The sequence below is a fragment of the Rhinolophus hipposideros genome (genome assembly GCF_964194185.1).
Source record: "Rhinolophus hipposideros genome assembly, chromosome: 6".
Taxonomy (NCBI): Eukaryota; Metazoa; Chordata; class Mammalia; order Chiroptera; family Rhinolophidae; genus Rhinolophus; species Rhinolophus hipposideros.
In genome coordinates, this window is record NC_138052.1 from 53,232,770 (window position 1) to 53,252,632 (window position 19,863).

At 41.5% G+C, this 19,863-nt stretch overlaps 2 protein-coding genes across 4 annotated transcripts in view; one reads left to right on the forward strand and one right to left on the reverse strand.

Moving 5' to 3' along the window:
- The window catches only part of PDE11A (phosphodiesterase 11A), a gene marked incomplete at its 5' end in the record, with an annotated part of 327,465 nt that extends 312,802 nt beyond the window's left edge, over positions 1 to 14,663 (reverse strand). For all 3 annotated transcript variants that reach the window (XM_081051501.1, XM_081051500.1, XM_081051499.1), the window contains one exon: positions 13,752 to 14,663. In XM_081051501.1, coding sequence (XP_080907627.1) covers positions 13,752 to 14,663 — 912 coding nt within the window. The remainder of the gene's footprint in view (positions 1 to 13,751) is intronic.
- A 79-nt stretch (positions 14,664 to 14,742) lies between these two features.
- RBM45 (RNA binding motif protein 45) overlaps positions 14,743 to 19,863 on the forward strand; it is a gene marked incomplete at its 5' end in the record, with an annotated part of 56,540 nt that continues 51,419 nt past the window's right edge. Inside the window, one exon of the mRNA XM_081051505.1 lies at positions 14,743 to 15,003. Within this exon, the coding sequence (XP_080907631.1) occupies positions 14,743 to 15,003 (261 nt within the window). The remainder of the gene's footprint in view (positions 15,004 to 19,863) is intronic.

Genomic DNA, 19,863 nt, shown 5'->3' on the forward strand with positions numbered 1-19,863 from the left:
CCAAAGGAACTTATGCAGAAAAAAATAAAAATGTAGACTTGTTTCCTTAGCAACCATGGGATAATCTTTCCCACAATATCCCAAGCCTACAGTTCTTAATTCCATTAGAGCCATTATTGAAACTTTAAATATATAACCATGCACATTAAGTTGCCAAATACCCATAAAAACTATTAGCTTGTTAAAATGCACAACCACTTAAATAAAAAAGGAGAACCATCAAATTTCATTCAATTGAAAAAAAGTAAAGGTTAAAACATTCTGGATTTTCAGTCAAGATGACGGAGAAGGTAAACAATGTGCTCCTTTCCTCTCACAACCACATCAAAGTTACAGAACAACCATCATTGAAAATCACCAGAAGTCTAGTTGAACAGAAATCCTACAACTAAGTACAGAAGAAGTCACGCTGAGACTGGTAGGAGGGGTGGAGATGTGGAATAGACTGGTCCCACACCCCTGGTGGCAGGTAAAAATTGGGAGGGATATCTCAGCTGCAGAAATCCCCCTAGAGGAGCAAGACTCCCCAGCCCAGGGTTGCAGTGCCACAACTTGTGGCTGTGAAAACCAGCAGAGATTGTGGCTGAGTGAGAAGGAAGGCTGCTAGAATCCCAGGTGTTCCTCTCAAAGCGCCCAGGCACAAACTTAATTGCTGACGAACTCGCTCGCTCTGAGCTCCATCACTGGGGCAGCAGCTCAAAAGTGCCAGGAACATACGGGGAGAAACTGAATTGTCTGGCCTCAGGGTGAGGGCTGGAGGACCAGCTTTTTCCCAGATAGAAGAGCTGGCAGAGGCATTGTTCCTGTGTTGCCCTCCCCCTCCCAGCATGCAGATGCAAGTGGGCGTGATATCTGAGTATCACTCAACCTGGCTGATACCATTTGCTCCACCCTCATAATTCTCTGAGAGCCCAACCCACCCAACTTGCAGGCCACCCCAAGCCACTTCCATACAAACAGCCTGTCTTGGCTCATGTTTCAGACTTTCCTAAAATCTCTCAAAGGTTCACAAAACCCAAACAGGCACCATCTGGCTTCAGTGTGCCCCGTTCTTGTTGCCAAGGAGTCCCAACCACAGCAGTAGCATCAGCAGGACTCAGTTCTCAGCTCAGAGTCTCCAAGGCACCTCCAAGCCCAGCACTGGTGAAAGACATCTGCAGATTGTATTGTGGCGGATTCCAGGTGGCCCTGGGTGGGGCATAGGCTATGGGTGAACCTGGCCTGCAGTGGGGCACACCCAGTGGCTGGCTTCCAATAAACTGGAGCACCACCCACCTGCCTCATCAGTCAACACTCAAAGGGCAGACTGAGCAGACACCAGAGCCCTGCTAAAGCAAATGCTGCTCTATAGGGTCAGCACCTGCACAACAGCTCCTCCATTGTAGTCATGACCAATCCTTACAACCAATCATCCCAAGTGTCAATCCCTCCCACTGACATACAAACAGCAAACGAGAGTCAACTACAACAGGAGGGCACACACAACCCACACAAGAAACACACCTGGAACACCCAGCTCAGGTGACCAGGGAGACTCTAGGCGAGGCCCACAGGACACCTACTACCTAAGACCACTCTATTAATACTATGAGACATAACAACTGTATCTAATACATAGAAACAAACACAGAGAGACAACCAAAATGGGGAGACAAATAAAAATGTCCCAAATGGAAGAACAGAATAAAGCTCCAGTAAAAGAACTAAACAAAACGGAGATAAGCCATCTACTGGACACAGAGTTCAAAACACTGGTTATATAAGTATATATATATATATAAGTATATCCTTATATAAGTATATATAAGGATGCTCAATGATCTCAGTGAGAAGTTCAACAAAGAAATAGTAAATATAAAAATGGAGAAAGAAAACATAAAAAAGAACCAGTCAGAAATGAAGACTAAAAACACTGAAATAAAGAATACATTAAAGGGAATCAACAGATTAGATGAAACAGAGGATTAAATCAGTGATTTAGAAGATAAGGTTGCATAAAACACCCAATCGGAACAGCAAAAAGAGAAAAGAATCCAAAACAAATGAGGATACCTTAAGCCCCTTAAGGTACATCAAGCGTACCAAGATTCTCATCAGAGTGTTACTAGAAGGAGAAGAAAGGAGCAAGGAATTAAAAATGTATTTGAAGAAATCATGACTTCCCTAACCTGGTGAGGGAAATAGATATACAAGCCCAGGAAGCACAGAGTCCCAAACTAGATGAATCCAAAGAGACCCACACCAAGACACATCATAATAAAAATGCCAAAGGTTAAAGACAAAGAGTATCTTAAAAGCAGCAAGAGAAAACCAGTTAGTTACCTACAAGGGTAGCTCCCTTTTAGGTATCTCCATAAGATCATCAGTTGATTTCTCAACAGAAACTTTGCAGGCCAGAAGGGATTGGCACAAAATATTCAATGTGATGAAAAGGCAGAACCTAAAACCAAGATTACTCAGCAAAACTTGATTTCAAATCCAAAGACAGATAAAGCGCTTCCAAGACAGGAAAAACCTAAAGGGGTTCATCAATACCAAACCAGTATTACAAGAAATGTTAAAGGGACTTCTTTAAGTAAAAGAAAAAAGATACAAAATATGAATAATAAAATGGCAATAACTACATATCTATCAATAATTACTTTCAATATAAATGGATTAAATGCTCCAATCAAAAGACATAGGGTGGCTGAATGGATAAGAAAACAAGGCCCTTATATTTAATGTCTACGAGAGACTCACTTCAGATCATAAAACACATACAGACCGAAAGTAAAGGGATGAAAAAAGATACTTCATGACAATGGAAACAAATAAACAGACAACAAAAAAGCTGTGGTAGCAATACTTGTACCAGACAAAATGGACTTTAAAACAAAGGCTAAAACAAAAGAGAAAGACCCAGTAATACCACTTATGGGTATTTACCCAAAGAAACCAAAAACACTACTTTGAAGGGATAAGTGCATCCATATGGTCATTGTAGCATTATTTACAATATCCAAATATCCATCAACTGTACAATAGCCTGGGTATCCATCAATGGATAAATGGATAAAGAAGAGGTGGTACATATATACAATGGGCTATTACTTAGCCATAAAAAAATGAAATCTTGCTATCTGCAACAACATGGATGGACCTAGAGGGTACTATGCTGAATGGCATAAGCCAGACAAAGAAAGACAAAATGCCATATGATTTCATTTATATGTGGAATCTAAATAACAAGATAAATGAGCAAACAAATCAGAAACAAACTCACAGATACAGAAAACATTTTGCGGGTGGCCAGATGGGAGGGAGGTTGGAGAGATGGGTAAAAAAGGGGAAGGGATTAAGCAATACAAATTGGTAGTTACAAAACAGTCATGAGTATGTAATATATAGCATAAGGAATATAGTCAATAATATTGTAATAACTATGTATGGTATCAGATGGATATAAGATTTATCAGGGTGATCACCTCGTACGTTACATAAATGTCTAATTACTCAGTTGTATACCTGAGATTAATATAATGTATATCAACTGTAATTGAAAAATAAAAAAATTTTAAAAAAACATTCTGATAATCTCATAAAGTACTATAGGCAGAATAAGTAGAAAAAGGATAATGCATAGAATTAAAATTAATATCATGTCAAAACAGAAAAATATAAAGAAAACTTATCTTTTTAGTCAATAGTCAACATGTTTAGAATAAAATTGTGTCATAGATGTCACCTAACCTAATACATTAGACTTTGATTACAAGCACAAAGATTTAGTGTTCATTTACCCTTTAATGTCAGCTGCTGGAATTTATTTAGTGTACAAATACTGGATCCAAATATAGTCATTTTTTAAATCCTTAGGATTTTAAGAATAAAACTATAAATGATCAATCTGGATATTTCATATGGGAATTTATAGCACAGAAACCCAACGGATACTTTTGGGATTGCATATTATACTAGAAAATAGAAATGTCGATCAATTGTAAAAAAAAATTAACATAACTTTTTTTATGCTTGTCAAATGCAGAACATGTCCAGTAAATCCTGGCAGTCTAATATTCACTTAGAGCATTTGATTACTTTACTTTCTAAAGTAATCATTACCTGAGTATGGGACATAATGTATGTGTAGTATTGTGTTCAAATGAAACTGGGACTTGTTTTAATCAGGTATGATATGACATGCAGACCTGGAAATGATTGTCATGAAGGAGGGACACAAATCCCTGGAAACAGGAGGCATGCCATACCGGGTCACATGGGGATAAACCAGGGTCAGTCAGGAGGCAGAAGGGGAGAGTAGACATGACCCAGAGCCTTTACTGGGGTTCTCTAGGGAAGGAATGAGTGAGATAGGCCAGCTCCCTGAGTCAGTTTAGGATTGGATACTTTGAATAATTTCAACAGGCTTTGAGCTATAGAGGTGATCCCCAGTTGTCTGGTACCTGGTCCTGGGGTGACTTAGACCAGGGGGAAATCGTAGGTTGGTGTGTGAGGATTTGATAAAGCAAATAGTTGGGGATTGGGCACTGGATTGGTTGGGTTTGTATATCAAAGGTGTGCTTTCAGGGAAGTCATATGCTATCTTCAGTTATTAGTTAGCCCTGAGAGGGGCAGTCTCTCCAGAGGCAAGACCCCAAATGCCAGAATATCAAAAATATAGAAAATTTAAAAATATAGTCAGTACAGGTACTATCACATTTTAAAACAAAGTTCTCCTTTTATGTGTAAGGCCCTTCCCAGGGCTATGTCCTGTGAATAAAGCCTACTGGACTATGCATTTAAAAATATAAATAAAGTCTTAGATTTCTTACTTTATCCTTCTGAATATGCTTTCCCATTATCTCATTAAATGATTAGATTTAATGAGTATGTCCTTACACCACACCATATGGGATAGACATGTCCGGACATATTATCCCTATGTTGTAGCTGAAAAGACTAAGGCAGAACTGGAAACAGAATTCAAGATTTCTGTCTCCCGGTCTAGGGCCTGTTCTAGTCCACTCTGATGTCCTTTAACAAAGATTACCCTTTAACAAAGTAATCTGAAAATTCAATTCTCAAACAAATGTGCATAACCAAGTAGTGTAGGGAAAACGTTCCATAAACTAGACCAAAGTCATCTCTTCCCCGTATGTGTGTTTGGCCCAGGTTACCCTTATGGAGTTTATTCTGGGAAATAAGAATATCGAGAATAAACAGAACTACTTGAAAAGAATAAGACAGCCGAATACCATTACGACATTTCTGAGCTTGTTTTCAACAGATTTCAATCATTATGTTCTACATGCTGATGAAACTTAGTGTTGAAATCAAAGAAGGATATTTCTACTTGTCTTAGCCTCTGCACAGACTTGCATTCCTGGCGAGTAAACGAATATCCCTGGTGACTCTGGATAGTCCCCATTTAGCTCTCCAGATGCACTTGCCACGTTTCACTGCCCTGTTCTGTGCCTGGAGTCTGATTCCTATCCATCCTGCCTCAGGGCTCCTTTTGCCCTCTTGGCCTCAACCAAGGCTGAGTTCTACCAACGAGTGGCCTTGGCAGCAAACAGAAGGTGTGTGAGGAGGGTAATGTTTCCCTCTCACCCAGGTCATGGTTTGCCAGTGGCTGAGTTCCTCTCCCCCAGCAGCACAGCTCTAGCTTTCTCAGGGTTCTGGTGGTTGCACCCCTCTCTTCAGATCTAGATGTAGCAGTTAATCTCTACATAACAAGAGTAGATGTACTATTCATCCTTAAATGCCTTATTATTTCCTCTGGGAGGTAGAATGAGGAACAAGTACAGCGAGAATCAGAGGGAAAAAGATTGCTCTCACTTGGGCGTGCCCCATGGACATCTAATAACTACATCTTGGAAAGAGTAGGATGGAAATGCAAACATCTCAGAAGTTTGAATTTTTATGAGACCTTTCCAGAATATGTGAAACATAAGATACATAATCAATAAACTTGAAAGAGCAATGTTCCTGAAAAAATAAATGATTATAAATTTGGCCAATGTAATAATAGGGCTTCATTCACCCTATTATAAATACTTATAATATTGGTCAGTATAATCTCCTATATCTGAAAAGATTTGCAAAGAAAAAAATTCTTCACGTCTGCAAGGCCTAATGCTGGACAGGGTGTTTTACCGTCAATAAGTTGTATTATATGAACAGAGCAGTCATAGGAAACCAGAAAAGGCAGTTAGCCAGGACAGTAACATTCCATCCTACGCTGCTGCCTAGAAGGAGTTGACAGTGGGCTGCTCCCTGTTGTTACTATTCGATCAGCGGCAGTCTGCTTTCTCTACAACATGGTCTCCACATAGAAAGAAGTAAAAGAAAAACAAAACATAAAAGCAAAGGAGGGGCAGGGAGATAGGAGTCCAGCAATTAACATGAAGATTTGATCGATTCAGAAAAGCAATTCAGATAATTCACCAGTTATCTGGGCTTCATAAGCCCTATTTAAACGAAAAAATAAAGTCTACGAAAAAGGTCCAAAAGTTGAAAGATGTGTTCAGGGGATTAATTTCCTGATTTAACTGTCTACATTGCCTGACTAGGTGGAACTTTATACTTGGAGGTGGTTGAACTGACCGCATACAAAAGTAGTAGTGGTAATTACTCAACTGAATAGAAAACCTTGCTTTAAGTCCTATGCTATTCACTGCAGCAAAAGAGAAATGAAAAGTCATGATTTTGATCTTGAGTTCACAGTCAAGAGGTCACTTAAATACTTACAATATGATGAAAATAGAAAGAAGTACATTAAAGCATTACAGAAGTTCAAAGGAGAGAGAGATCATATCCAATTTTGGTGGGATGGGGCAGGGGTTCCCAAGAGTTTCATGAAGATGGGCTTTGAGGTTTGAGAGAATTTAAAGTGGCAGAGAAAGGAAAGCAAAGGGGCAGACATAAGTGTGCATGCAAGTTAGTAGAGGTCACAAGGGGCGTGGCTGGGAATGAAATTTCTGTAATCCAAAGACATGTATGAATCCCAGCTCCCCCACTTACCAGCTGAGTGACTTTGTCCAAGCCTCAGTTTCTCCTTCTGTAAAATGGGGGTGTTAATTAGCTACCTGCAGGGACTGTTGAGAGGATAAAAAAAGAAGCAATGCTTGCTAATGAGCTAATGCCTGGCTCACAGTTTACTCCTTCATAATTGGAGTTAACGTGAATCAACAGTGGAGCTTGTTTCCCTTCTGACTATCATTATGTTTAAGTTTTTAAAAAACTGACACCCTAAAAAAGTATGCTCATTTTCTCATTCAGGTGAAAAGGATCTCTTGTACTAAATTTGCACAGCCTAATGCTACATTTTATGGTACAAAACAGAATTTATCATTAAAGTGTCATTGAAACCAACCAATTAATAAGAAACCCTTGGAATTATAGAAGATACACTTTCTTATGCCAGGAAACCTTCTTTACTATTTTAATCCTGAAAATAAATAAACTTAGCCTGAATGACTATAAATGTCCAGGAACCAAAATTTCTTCTTAAATATTAGAAATCCAACCCTATGTTTTATGATTATAGTGCTTCTTTTATGATTCAAATTCCACTTTCCAAAAGAATGTGGTCATATTGCAAAGCACCACCCTTAAAATAAGTGACTAAGGTAGCAAGCAGTGGACGTTAAGGATCTTGTTGACTTTCCTGTAAAACAACTGAAAGCTATTTCAGAGGAGAGCTTCATATGGCCGTTCAACACTACATTAAACACAAAACACCAACTTCCAAATTAAGCCAGCCTTGTAAATAAACAGGTGGTCCAAACCTCAGGAACCAAAATAAACTGGTCAGATTAGTAAACGTTAGTTTTTAGTTTGGGAAAAAATTAAGTTAACTTTAAATTACCTTCCTACGATTCTGTAGGAACTGTACTTTGCTGTAATCTATCCTCATGTACAAAGCAGCGAATGCAATTTGCCACTGTTTATCATGATCATATGTCTGTCAGGAAGAATGGCTGAAAGAGCAAATGTTTCCTGCTTCAAGCACAAAATCAATTCTGGTTCTGGACTAGGGAACATGTTTGTGGTGGGCTTGGGGGAATTTTTAAAACACTATGTGCAAAGCTGCAATAAGATTTCATGAAACTCCTCTATAATACTAGTATTGGAGTGGGATCAACAGCTGCCTTTTAAGCAAATCTCGGCAATTTAACTACAGGACTGTAAACCCATGTCTGTCAGCACTGGCTCATCAGGGAATGGAGCATTTTCGTCACCGATTTTCTAGATACATGAAATTAATCCCTCCTGATGCCAAACACTTTTAAGTGTAGTTATTTCAATGGAAATTTTTCTAAAATAAAATGCAGTGAAAAGGAGTTATTAAATATTATTATTCAATGTCTATCAATGTAGTACATGCATTGTTAAATACAACTTTGTGTACAATTTTTTGTTTTGTTTTCCATCTCCTGTCTTCCAGGAAATCAACTCTCCCTTCTTATATCATGAGAAGGCAGAGCAAGATTTGAATGAACAAAGATGGAATAAGAGTAGTCCTGGGAGAAAGGATGAAAACGCAGAAATACAAAAGCACTATCCAGTCACTAAAAATTGCACGTAATTTAATTAGGATGGAGCTGAAGTCACGCGAAAGCCGTAGACACCAGGCTGAAATAAAATGAACTTCTCCAGCGAAGCCTCAGCATGACTCAGAATCAGGCATGTGACCACTATGGTTGCATATGGGCCCTCTGCTTGAGATTTAATGCTGTGCTGTGTGAAATTCTTAATAATTTTATCTCTGAATTGTGCTTTGAAGTCCCGTGAGACAATGGTGTATGAGCCTGGAGCGTGGGGCCTCAGCTCACACTCAGTCTCCCCTCCCAGCCCAGGACAGGTTCGTGGCCACTGATTCTTGATCCTGGGTGTCCTGGGCCCTGCCCACACTACCCCCTGGATAACCCTGCTCTGAGACCAGGAGCCACAACCAGGTCACACTGGTTTGGGGAAAGAGGCCCACATCCCATGTCTGCCAGTGCCCTCTGCTCCTGGTTGAGGTGTGTATGTGGTGGGGAGGGAGTCAGATGTGTGCCCCAGGCCAGGAAGGGGAGGAGCAAGGCTGTAGTCATCCCACCCAGAGCTGCCAGCACTATGGCAAATTCAGCAGGTAGCTCAGCAGGAGCCTCTCACTGACCCCTAATCCAGGTACTGAGAATTTCTCAGCATGAAGGTTGAAATCACTTGGGGGTCGCACATCTGTTGTGGGTTAGGACAGTAGACCCTTAGGAAGGGAAGATTGACTTCTCCACCTCCAGCCAGGTTCCTGCTTTGTCATTTTGCACTGAGCTCCACAAATTATGGAGCTGGCTCTACTTAAAACCTTTAGTTACCCAGTTTCTCTTCCTGGTTTTGATGACAGCATTACCCATCTCCATATCACCCCGGTTTAGAATCTCTGAGTCATCACGGACTTCTCTCCTAGTCCAATCCACAAGTGCAGGGCAACTCCCATATGTCCCCTGCTGTCCATTCCCACTGTTCCTGCTTTAGTTCAGTTGTTCATAGTGGACTATCCTTACAGACTATCCTTACAGACTCCTAATTATTTTCACAGCTTTGAACCTCTCTTGTTCAATCTATTCAGCCACTGCCACCAGCTTATTCAAAACATCACTCTGATAATACTAAAATGTTTTTAAGGGCTCCCTGTGGCCTACTGTTAATGAAACTCAAATTCTTTAGTCACATATTCAAGGTCCCTTCTTCTTTTGCCCTCACCTTACTTCTGAGTATTCATTGTATATAGCATATGCAATACTTTGACCAAATTAAACCACTCGCTGTCTCCTATATATATTTTGGGCTTACTCATCATTGTCTCTGCTGAAGCCATTTTGCTGTACCTGGATCACTTACCCTCATGCCACAACCATCTTCAACAGTAAAATCTAACCCTTTCCCAGTTTGCATGGCACCTCCTCCATGAAGTCTTCCATCATGAGCCCACTCATTATGTGATACCATTTTCTTCTAAGACTGATGCCATTTAGTTAGCATCTTTAAGTACAGCTTGGCATTAATTGTGACTAGTACATACCTCTTGACTGTAAGCATTTAGAAGGCAAGAAGCATGTCCTCTCACATGTCTCTCAAGCCCCGACCTGAGCCATACGTATAATGGGCACTCAGTGCATGTTTGTTGGAACTAATGAATAAATGAATCTGTTGTGTAAATAGATCAGGTTTTCTGAAAGCCTAGCACACCTGTAACCCTCTGCGTCATCCCTGTCCCTCCCCTCAGTTCACCTAACAAAACATCCTGGCTGCTTTTTAAACCCAAAGCCCGTCAAACACCTGTATCATTATTATCAACACTAACAAAAATATCATCTCACACTTTTCATTAATGTTTAAAGTGCTATGTTCTATATGCTTAGAATAATCTCAAAGAGAACACCTGTTACTTGAGGGCTCTTCTTTTCAATCTCTTGAGGGCAATTTTTTCATTACTATATTAAAGTGGGCTGTTTAATAAGTTATTACTGTCAGGGAAAAAAGGCAAATTGCAGCCAGTGGTATCCATACTGAGTGCCTGAAATGAAATTTTTTTCCACTTGTAGTTCTTTATTTGTCTCCAAATTTCAAGTTTGTTTTTTAGGACTAATTGAGGAAAGTAATGAAAAATAACGAAATAAACTGAGGAGTATTTTTGCTGTCAAAACTTTTCTTCAACTTTAATACCTCATTACACAGTCTATCCTTGACTCCAGAATGCCATGTTTATTATCATCATCCCACAAGTGTCTTCAATGCCCTTCTCTCACTCATACTATGAACCTCCAAGAGGATCATTGATCTAATTATCAAGTGATTACATTTTGAAACGCCATGTTGTAATTTTATCTCTTGAAGAAAAAAAAAAGTATACTAGTTGAAACTGAACAAGAAACACCTTAAAAATATAGTAGTTAATAAAGAATCAGGGAGGATGGTTATGTTTTTTACATAGAAACTTCGAGATGTTTACAATAGATGATCAGAATTATAATCACATCATGATAAAAGAACATGCATTTGGAAAGTTGTCAGTTTTCATTAAGAGACATCTATAACAGTAGAAAATGGATGGGGGAAATATTACAGCTTGGGAAAGATACAACATTCATACAACTCTATGAAAAGTTTATATCGCATGAGTTACTACGTTGCATGAGTTATTGAAAGGAACTTTTGATAGGGTAAGTTGTGGTCAAGTATTAGCAATCACATTTAGAGAAATCTTAACCAGAGAGTAGAAGGGTAGATATTTGTCCATTCCATGAATGTAAAGCTGGTTTAAGAATATTTAATTTAAGGGTAGAGCATGGCTTAGAGAAAGATTAGGCTGGTCAAAATGTGCTAAGTTCACATCTCAGCCTCAGATAAGGAGAAAAACAATTGAAAATGAGATAAACAGAAAGAAAAAGAATACTAGCAAACTAGATATCATCATCGTTATCATAAACTGCTACCATTTCCTGAGTAATTACAGTGTGTCAGGTACTCTTTTAGAGAATTTAATGCACTCTCCCATTTTATTTTCAAAATAACATTTTTATTTATTTATTTTCTTTTGCCACATAGGTGTTATTATTCTCATTTTGCAAATGAGGAAATTGAGATCAAGAAATTCTCCCAAGGTCACACTAGTGGTAACTGTGATGTACCATAATAAAGAAAAAAAATTAGTTTTATAGAAGAATAGTATAAATAAAATGAAGAAAACCACACTAGGTTAAAAAGATACAGTCAAAGCCAATGGAGAAAGAAATTTTCTAAGCAGATGGAAATAAAGACAAGGAGTGAACTAAGACTTTAAACTGTCAACCACATGACACTCTTCCTCTCTCTGACTTTGCCTGTCCTCCCAACAACTCCATCTTTACAGCCATCATTATTACCCTACGAAGAAAAACAAACAAACTCTCCTTTCCCAATGTCAGCTTTCAAACATTAAAAGGCAACTTTGCTTGATATTCTGTCTTCAGAGTAAGCATAGGGCCCAGAAGAAACATTAGCCGCTGAAAATCTGATTTTTTCATGCCTATGATAATACCTCTAGCTACAGCTCTAGTCAGCAGGAAAACAACTTAACTGCTGAGGAAGCTGGGAATTACACTCTTGAAGAATGAACAGTATTAAATAAAAGTTAGGAGCTGAAGGAGAGGAGTAAGAAATAAAAGCTATATAAATGGGAGAAAATCAGTTGGTGAAGAAAAAGAAAGGCAAGAAAGAGAAAATACTGCAAGTCCAGGCTATCACAAGTATTATCCAATGAGGAAGGGATTTTGTTTGGCCCAAACTCACAAGAGGACTTGGAAATACTGGGAAAGAAAAGAGTTTGCTCAATGTTTTACAGAATCTTCAATATATCAATTATTAAAATCTTTTATTTCTTCCCATTGCTTTGTGGGACTGTAGAGAAGTAGTCAGTTGTTAAAGATCACTCATTGGTCATGGGACCTAAACCTATCAGCCTTCAAGATATAATGAATAAGGCACCTAATCAATAACAAAAGGTTAACCAAAATGGTATTTTGACAGGTATCCCTTAACATGAAAGTGTTATACTGACAGACACCTCACAAAAACCAGAAACTTGGTTTTAGTACAAGCTAGTCAAGTATAATTGTCAACTTTCAGATGAAATAGAGAAAAGTTTACCTTTATTATTTCCCACCACTTTTGCTATTCTAATCAACAGCAACCAAACCTTAGAAAAACATGTCGCTCTAGCAGATAAATGGAAGAAGTGCTCATCTAATACTTTCACAACCAAGGATAAGAACTTTCAATTCTTATGAACCCTGTAGAAGTCTCAGAGAAAGTGGCATGCAGTTTCACCACGTTCAAGTATCTGAATAGATACTGAAGAAATTAGGACTGGCTTTTGAATTCAGGATCTAATACCAAGTTCAAATCACTGTGAAAATGAAAGGCTTAGAAATGCCAGATGTTGGGTTTCCTTTTCCACTTAAAACTGGAATGTTTATCCTGCTCATTGCCTTCGGAGGTGCTAAAAAATTATCAATTTTTTATTTGTTTCACAAACGAAAAACTCCTGCTCACTCCTGTCAAAAGCTGACTGCAGATAATACTGTATTCCAGCCTAAAGATAAATAACCCCTCTATTTGTCCAACCTCTACACACTGAACAACAAAAGACCAGTTAAAATAGATGCTAAAAAGGATCAAATAGATAAAAATGGGTCAGAGGCCCATTCTTCCCCTGACTTGCCTCTCTTCCTCTTCTTCCCCACCTTGGAACTCATGCAACTGTAAGCCAGAGAAGGGGACAGGGAAATAGGCATTTTGTTCCCTTTCCAACCTTGAATGAGAATGAAGTGCCTTACTGTCCCAAAAATGACATCAGAAACACCAACATGCCCATTTTCTTCAGGCTAACACTGGTATCTGGAGTAGGAATCTTCTTCTAGCACCTCACAAATGCATTCTAAAGCCATACACTGATATTCTTAAAGACAAAGTATCTTGACAGAGAAACACGTGGTATTATTTGGATGCAAAATGCAGCCTGTGTGCTGTAGGCATTTTCCACAAGCCACCGGGTGCTGGCAAAGACCATGACATCAAAGATGGTGTAGTAACATTCTAACTAGTCTAAACTCAGAAGGAAAAATTCAGTAGCAAGATTTCTATTGTAGAGTCTAAGTTAATGCGTTGCTGGATGCCAAAGGGTAGCTGATGGCTTGGCTCCCAGGCCAATGGGGCTCTGGCAGGGGGACAATGCAAAGTCCTACCTGGTAAGCATCAGGAATGTTGACTGTTTCTCCATGCTCCCCGACATAGCCAATGATACCTTTGCCCCAGGGGACCTGCACCTCATTTGAGTTCTCTGTGCTGCTGCAGGGCAGCAGTGGGGTGCCTGCATGCACATCGAAGAATTTGGAGACCAAACTTTTCTTGCCAGCAGCCCCTCCTTCCACCAGGAAGAGAGAGCAGCGGTCAGCATCCACCATGAGGCAGACAAAGATGAGGATCTTGTAGCTCAGGCTGGTAAGGTCAAGATCGTTGGAGATATCCTTGACCAGTTCCAGAAAGAACTGGCGCTCGTTATGCTTTTTGAGGTGGCACTTGTAGTCCATGGCTGTAGGGGGATACTGAGGCAGATTCACCCTGGATTCCAGCAGGGCACTGAGAATATGGGCTGTGGTGGGGGGCAGGGAGCTGGCCTTCCGGAGCAGTGCCCTTCGCCGCACACTGCTCAGGGGCTCCTGGCCCCGGGAGGTCACTTGTTCATCATAGGTCCTGTTCACGTGGATGGCTTTGGAGCGGGCAAAACTCTTCCTCAGCTCCTTCTGAGACGCTTTTCGCTGCAGGCTCCCATCACCCCGGGTGCCACTGGCCCAGCTGGGGCTCAAGGGAACCCCACCACAGTCCCCCGCACCCGGAGTGGGCTGGCTGTTGGCAGAGCCATTTGCTCCAGTGCCACCGCCAACGCTTCTGCTGCCTCTGCCACCACCGTGAGCCACGTTGCTGGTGCCAGCCAGCGCCAGCCTTGAGTCTAAAGCCCCCTGATTCTGACTGTGCCTCTGCAGCCACTTCTCCACCATCTCCTGCTTCCCCTTTCGCATCAAGTAATCTTCAAGCAACTCTGGATGCCCGTCCAGGAAAGTTTCCACCTCCCCAAAGTCCAGGCGGGAAGCGGTCATGGTCCCAGAAAAGCCTTCCCTTCCTCTCTCCACTTGAACCAAACCTTCACCTGTCCCAGCCCTCTAGCTGGTCTTGCACATGTCTACCCCAACAGTAGCCCCAGCTGTGTCGAGATTCTGCGGAGCAGTGGATTCCTACGGGGCTGGGGGATGCCCCTTCCTTCCGGCTCAGAGAGCGGTTGGCACGAACCCCACCCCCTTGTCCTGCTACTCCTGCGCCGCACGGGTGCCGGGGCCACAGCTCCTGTTCTGGAAACCCGGAGCTATCGCTGCTCCTGCGCTAGCTGCCGCGAGGCCGGCGCCGCCCGTAACCGGAGGAGTGGACCACTGCGAAAGGGAGGTAGGGCAGGACCCGCCCCTGAGTGAGGCACCGAGCCGGGAGGGAGGAGAGGCGGGAGGAGGGGGATGTGAGCGCCGGACCAGCCGAAGTCCACGGCCCCGGGATGCCAGGCGGTTCCTGAAAGAGTCTCTAGTCGCCTGTGTGGCTCCGGGGCTGGGGAGCACCGCGGATTTCTGATTGCAACGCGAACTGAGGGGGAGCCGCTCCTGGTCCCTTCCCCCTAATTCCATCCTTACCTCCCCAGGCCTTCCTATTCCCGGACCCTTAATCCTCCAGCGTTTCAAGGAGGCCCCGCGGGAGCCCACTGGGATCCCCAAGTACAAGGAAGTGTGGAGGTTTTGCGGGAAACAGACCCAGAAGCTGACTCCGAAGAAATGAGGGTGTTCAGAGACAGGCAGGGTTATTTTTCTGGGATGTGAGTGTGGAATGTTGGTTCCTAGGATTCCTGGGACTGCCAGCTAACGTTGCCCAGCTCCTCGCGGGTGTTCAGTAAATATTAATGGAATGGGGTTTGCCCAAAATTAGTAAATGAAGTTCCCCCGTCTGAGCAATTCGTGACTTTAACCAAAGTCAGGGACCTGGGGCTGGGGAGGCGGGTGGGGTGGTACAAGTAAAACACACTTCCTTGGCTTAGGGACCCTCCCCAGCTGGGGCATATAGCAAAGTGGACTTGAGGGTCTCAGGGGCTTCCTTTCACGCCAGTCCTGCATACTGGGTGATTTCTCTTCTTTTCATGAATGGCTTGCCATCTCCTTCTTTCTCCACTCAGTCTGTTTAGGACACCAGTGCTTCCTTTACTCTCAGTGTCCTGGGGCGTGTGGGTCAGATTTCTCCTCTGTGGGAAGCTTTTCTTTCTCCTGCCCTAGAGATGCTCCAGATCCCACTAGTCTCAGCTAGTTAGGCTGAGAATAACATCAGGTTTCCCTTGCGCCTTTTCCAAACCTGGTGGTTAAATGTTAAGTGATTTGCCAGTTAAGAAGAGCAGGCTGATAACACCCTCCTGAAGCCCAGTGGTCTCCTCTTAGGTGAAAAACAAAAGCGGTTGGAGAGCCATCCAGTTCCCTGGCTCAGCAGGGCAAGCTAGAAGTGCTCTTACAGAATGCCTGGGAAGAGGGTAACAGAAAAGAGCTGCAGAGCAACGTAGTGATTTGACAGGCTTCCAATGTGGTGGGAACACAGAAGTGAGCACCAGACCAGCCACTTGACATAGTGAGTAAAGCTTACTCCCAGGTGTCCTCAGACAAGGTATTTCAAACACTAGCTATGTGTTGATCACTTTAAATTAACATATTAACTTAATCCTCACACCAGATTTATGAGGTAGGGGACCCTTATTTTCCCATTTGAAAGTTGTGAAAACTAAGTTGAGTAACTTACCCAAGGTGCACAGTTGGTCTGTGCCAGAGCTAGGGTATGGATACACTTAGTTTGGTCTCAGAGTGAGGCACACACTTAGCGACATCACTGGCTTGTCTCCCACCTGTGTCAGCTGAGTGCTATGTGCGCCAGGATTTGGGCCAGTAACGGAGATGCAGCGACTGGGGCAGAATGTTTTCTAAGCATTCCTTTGACAGCACCAGGAGGCACAGAGAGGGGGAAGAGAGGCACTTGTTCAAAATGATCAAGGCCTTGGCACTGGGAATGCAACTGTGAAAAAAGACCCTGCCTTCACAGAGCCTACATTATGGTGGGGAGACAGCCAAGATACAAACAAGAAAGTAAATATGTAAAATAAGGAATCGTTAGTGAAAACTGCTATGAAGAAAAACAAAACTTGGCAAAGGATGAAATAAAGGGAGGAGGTCCTTCCTGAGAAGGGGACAGCTGAGCAGAGATCTGGTGGAAATGAGCTAGGTTAATATTTGGAGGGAAGAAGGAAAGAGTGTCCCAAGTAGAGGAAGCAAGTGCCAAAATTGTGAGATAAAATGTGTTTGGACTATTTAAGAGCCAGCACGGAGACCAGCTAGAAGACAGTGAATGAAGCATAGAATATTGGTAATTTGGCACCAACTGTATTGCTTTTGTTATTATCATTATTATTATCCTAAAGTAATAGTGTGTGGAAAACTCACTTCATGTGGCCATATCTCTGGTAACTCGAGTGATCCAACTGTAGAGATGGTCAGGGTGATGTGCTGGAACTGGCTCCCAAGGGCCTATTTTAGCATCTCTTTCCAACTCCGTGTCCAGCGACATGGCTGCAGTCAGCCATGCTGTATTTACACCATGGAAATCAACAAATGCTATGAATCAGGATTTTGTGTTCTAGATTGCTAGTTATGTTAAATATTTACCAGCATTCAGTGGAAACAATTCAATTGTCCCCCGTTTGATGAATACATAAATAAAACGTGGTATATGCATATAATAAAATATTATTTAGCCATAACAAAAAAGAATGAAGTACTAATGCATGCTACAACTTGGATGAAACTTGAAAGCAGTAAGCAAAATGAAAGAAGCCAGGTACAAAGAGCCACATTTTATATAATTTCATTTATATAAAACATCCAGAATAGGCAAATTGATAGAGCCAGAAAGTAGATTTGTGGTTGTCAGGAGATGGAGGAAAGGGGAGATGGAGAGGAAGAGGGGTAACCATAGATGAGTATGGGGTTTCTTTGGGGGATAACGACAATATTCTAAACTTGACTGTGGTGATGACTGCACAATTCTGTGAATATATCAAAACCATTGAATTCTACACTTTAAATGGGTGAATTTTGTGATATGTGAATTATATCTCAATAAAGTTATTATAAAACAACAACAAAAACCACCTACCAGCACACAACTGGTCAGAATAGAGCAGCACGGTTGTACGTGGAGGCAAGAAAAGCACCGAGCATCTTCTAGGAAGGGAGAGAAGTAGATCAGCCCTGGGCTGCCTGGAAACAGAAGGTTTAATATATAGATATTTCCTTAATTCCATCCTTCATGTGTTCATTATACAAGCAGTTGTTTAGCATATATTGTGCTCTAGGCTCTGGGGACAAAAGAAGACTAAGACAAAGCATCTGCCTTTGAATGGAGATCTCACAGTCTAAGGCACCAAGAGGAGTGGGAGTAGAGAAGAATACTAGGAAGGGAAGGAAAACGAATTAAGCATTTCTGGCTTGGTTTTAAACTGGCTATAGCTTTGTTCCTTCCTTGGTTCATGAGTTTATTGAGGAAGTCGATGGTTGGGGAAGAAAATAAGGTGACAGAGAGCACTCATAAAATAGTCCAGGGGGCTGTGACAGAGGGCTGCATAACAAGATGTGTGGTGATATGTCCCCAATTATCATGTCTTCTTCATTCTCAATATGTAAAATGGTATATGTATTAATCATGGTCCTAACAGGAAACAGTGCACACTCAAAGTTAATTCCAAGAGGGTTAACTTACAAAGGGATTAATTATAAAAGTAGAGTATAGATAAACCACAAGGATAGTGAAGGAACTTGGGACTCGCAGCAGCAGAGAAGTCACCACCCCTAGATCTGATGGGAGGAGGGAGAAAAAGGTCACCAGGACCCTGGAGAGGCTTGTGTAGTGACAACTGCCTTGAGAGGACCAGTGACAGCCTGTCAAAGGACATCAATAACTCAAGTTGACCACCAAGGAGAGGAATCGGGAATAAATACCTTGATCCCAGTCTCCTCCTTCTCCCCTATCCTGACCAGACCCAACCAGAAGCTAGAGGATACTGGAGCTTTTTCATGGAATCCATATAGGTCGCCCTCCCTAGGCAGAGAGTGGGGGTGGGGGAGGTGTCATAGATCTGGAGGGCAAATGAAAAATACTTGACCCAGTATGAAACTTTGAAGAGGTCCCCCTTGGGAAATAATGGATACTATAAATCCAAAGAATTTTCTGTGTAATTCTGCCCTCTTCTGCTCACCTAATTCCATCAAAATTGTCTACACTATAGTCTGTAACAGAACCTCTAAGGGCACTAACTCTGCAAAGGTATGATATTGTGTAAATGAGTCAGCTCGAGGAAGAAGCTCTGCAGACTTCCTCACCATCTATCCCTGCCCCTTTCCATCAAATTATAAATATTGACCAAATAGCTTCTCTCTCATTGGAGAAGATAAAGGGGGCTTCTTATTTGTAGTTTTCAAGAATAAAGGCTTCCTTTTTGATGGAAGTATTCGTTACTTTATCACTGCCATTGTCAATTAGCATTTATTGAGCACTCAATGTGCAAAGCACTGGATTACATACACAATAACTTTTGTTATTTCAAAGAGGGCCCATTAAATTTTAGTACTGGATGGAAACTTAGAGATCATCTAATATTCCAATTTCATTTTTCACATGTGGAAATTGAGGTCTAGAGCAGACACATAACTCCTACAAAGTCACCTGCCAAGCACAACCTCTTATCTCCTCCTGGTTTCATCCCACCCTTACCACTTACCAACATCTCATAACTTGATACCAATCCCTTGAAGCCTAATGAACTTCTATCTGCCAAGCTTCTCTCCTAACCATTCCATCTCCTAAAACAGACTTTCATTGTGGGACCAACAGGCATCATCAGAAAGGTTGATGCAATTTTCAAAATGCAACATTCACTTCAAAAAAAATTAAAATTGACATGTTATTATTTTAGGAAATAGGAATGCACAGGATCAAACAAAAGATGGGTTATTCCAATTACAAAAAGATTAAAAGTCACTGAACTGTAAGTTCCACAGAGATGTTTATCTTTATAGGAATTTCATATCAGAAATGATCATAGTCTGTGCCAAATACCAAATCTGAGGTGCTGTAATAGTGGGTTTCTCCAAAGAAACATAACCACTAGGAGTATAGAGAAAGAGAGAATAAATAGATGATGATGGATAGATGCTAGATAGATAGATAGATAGA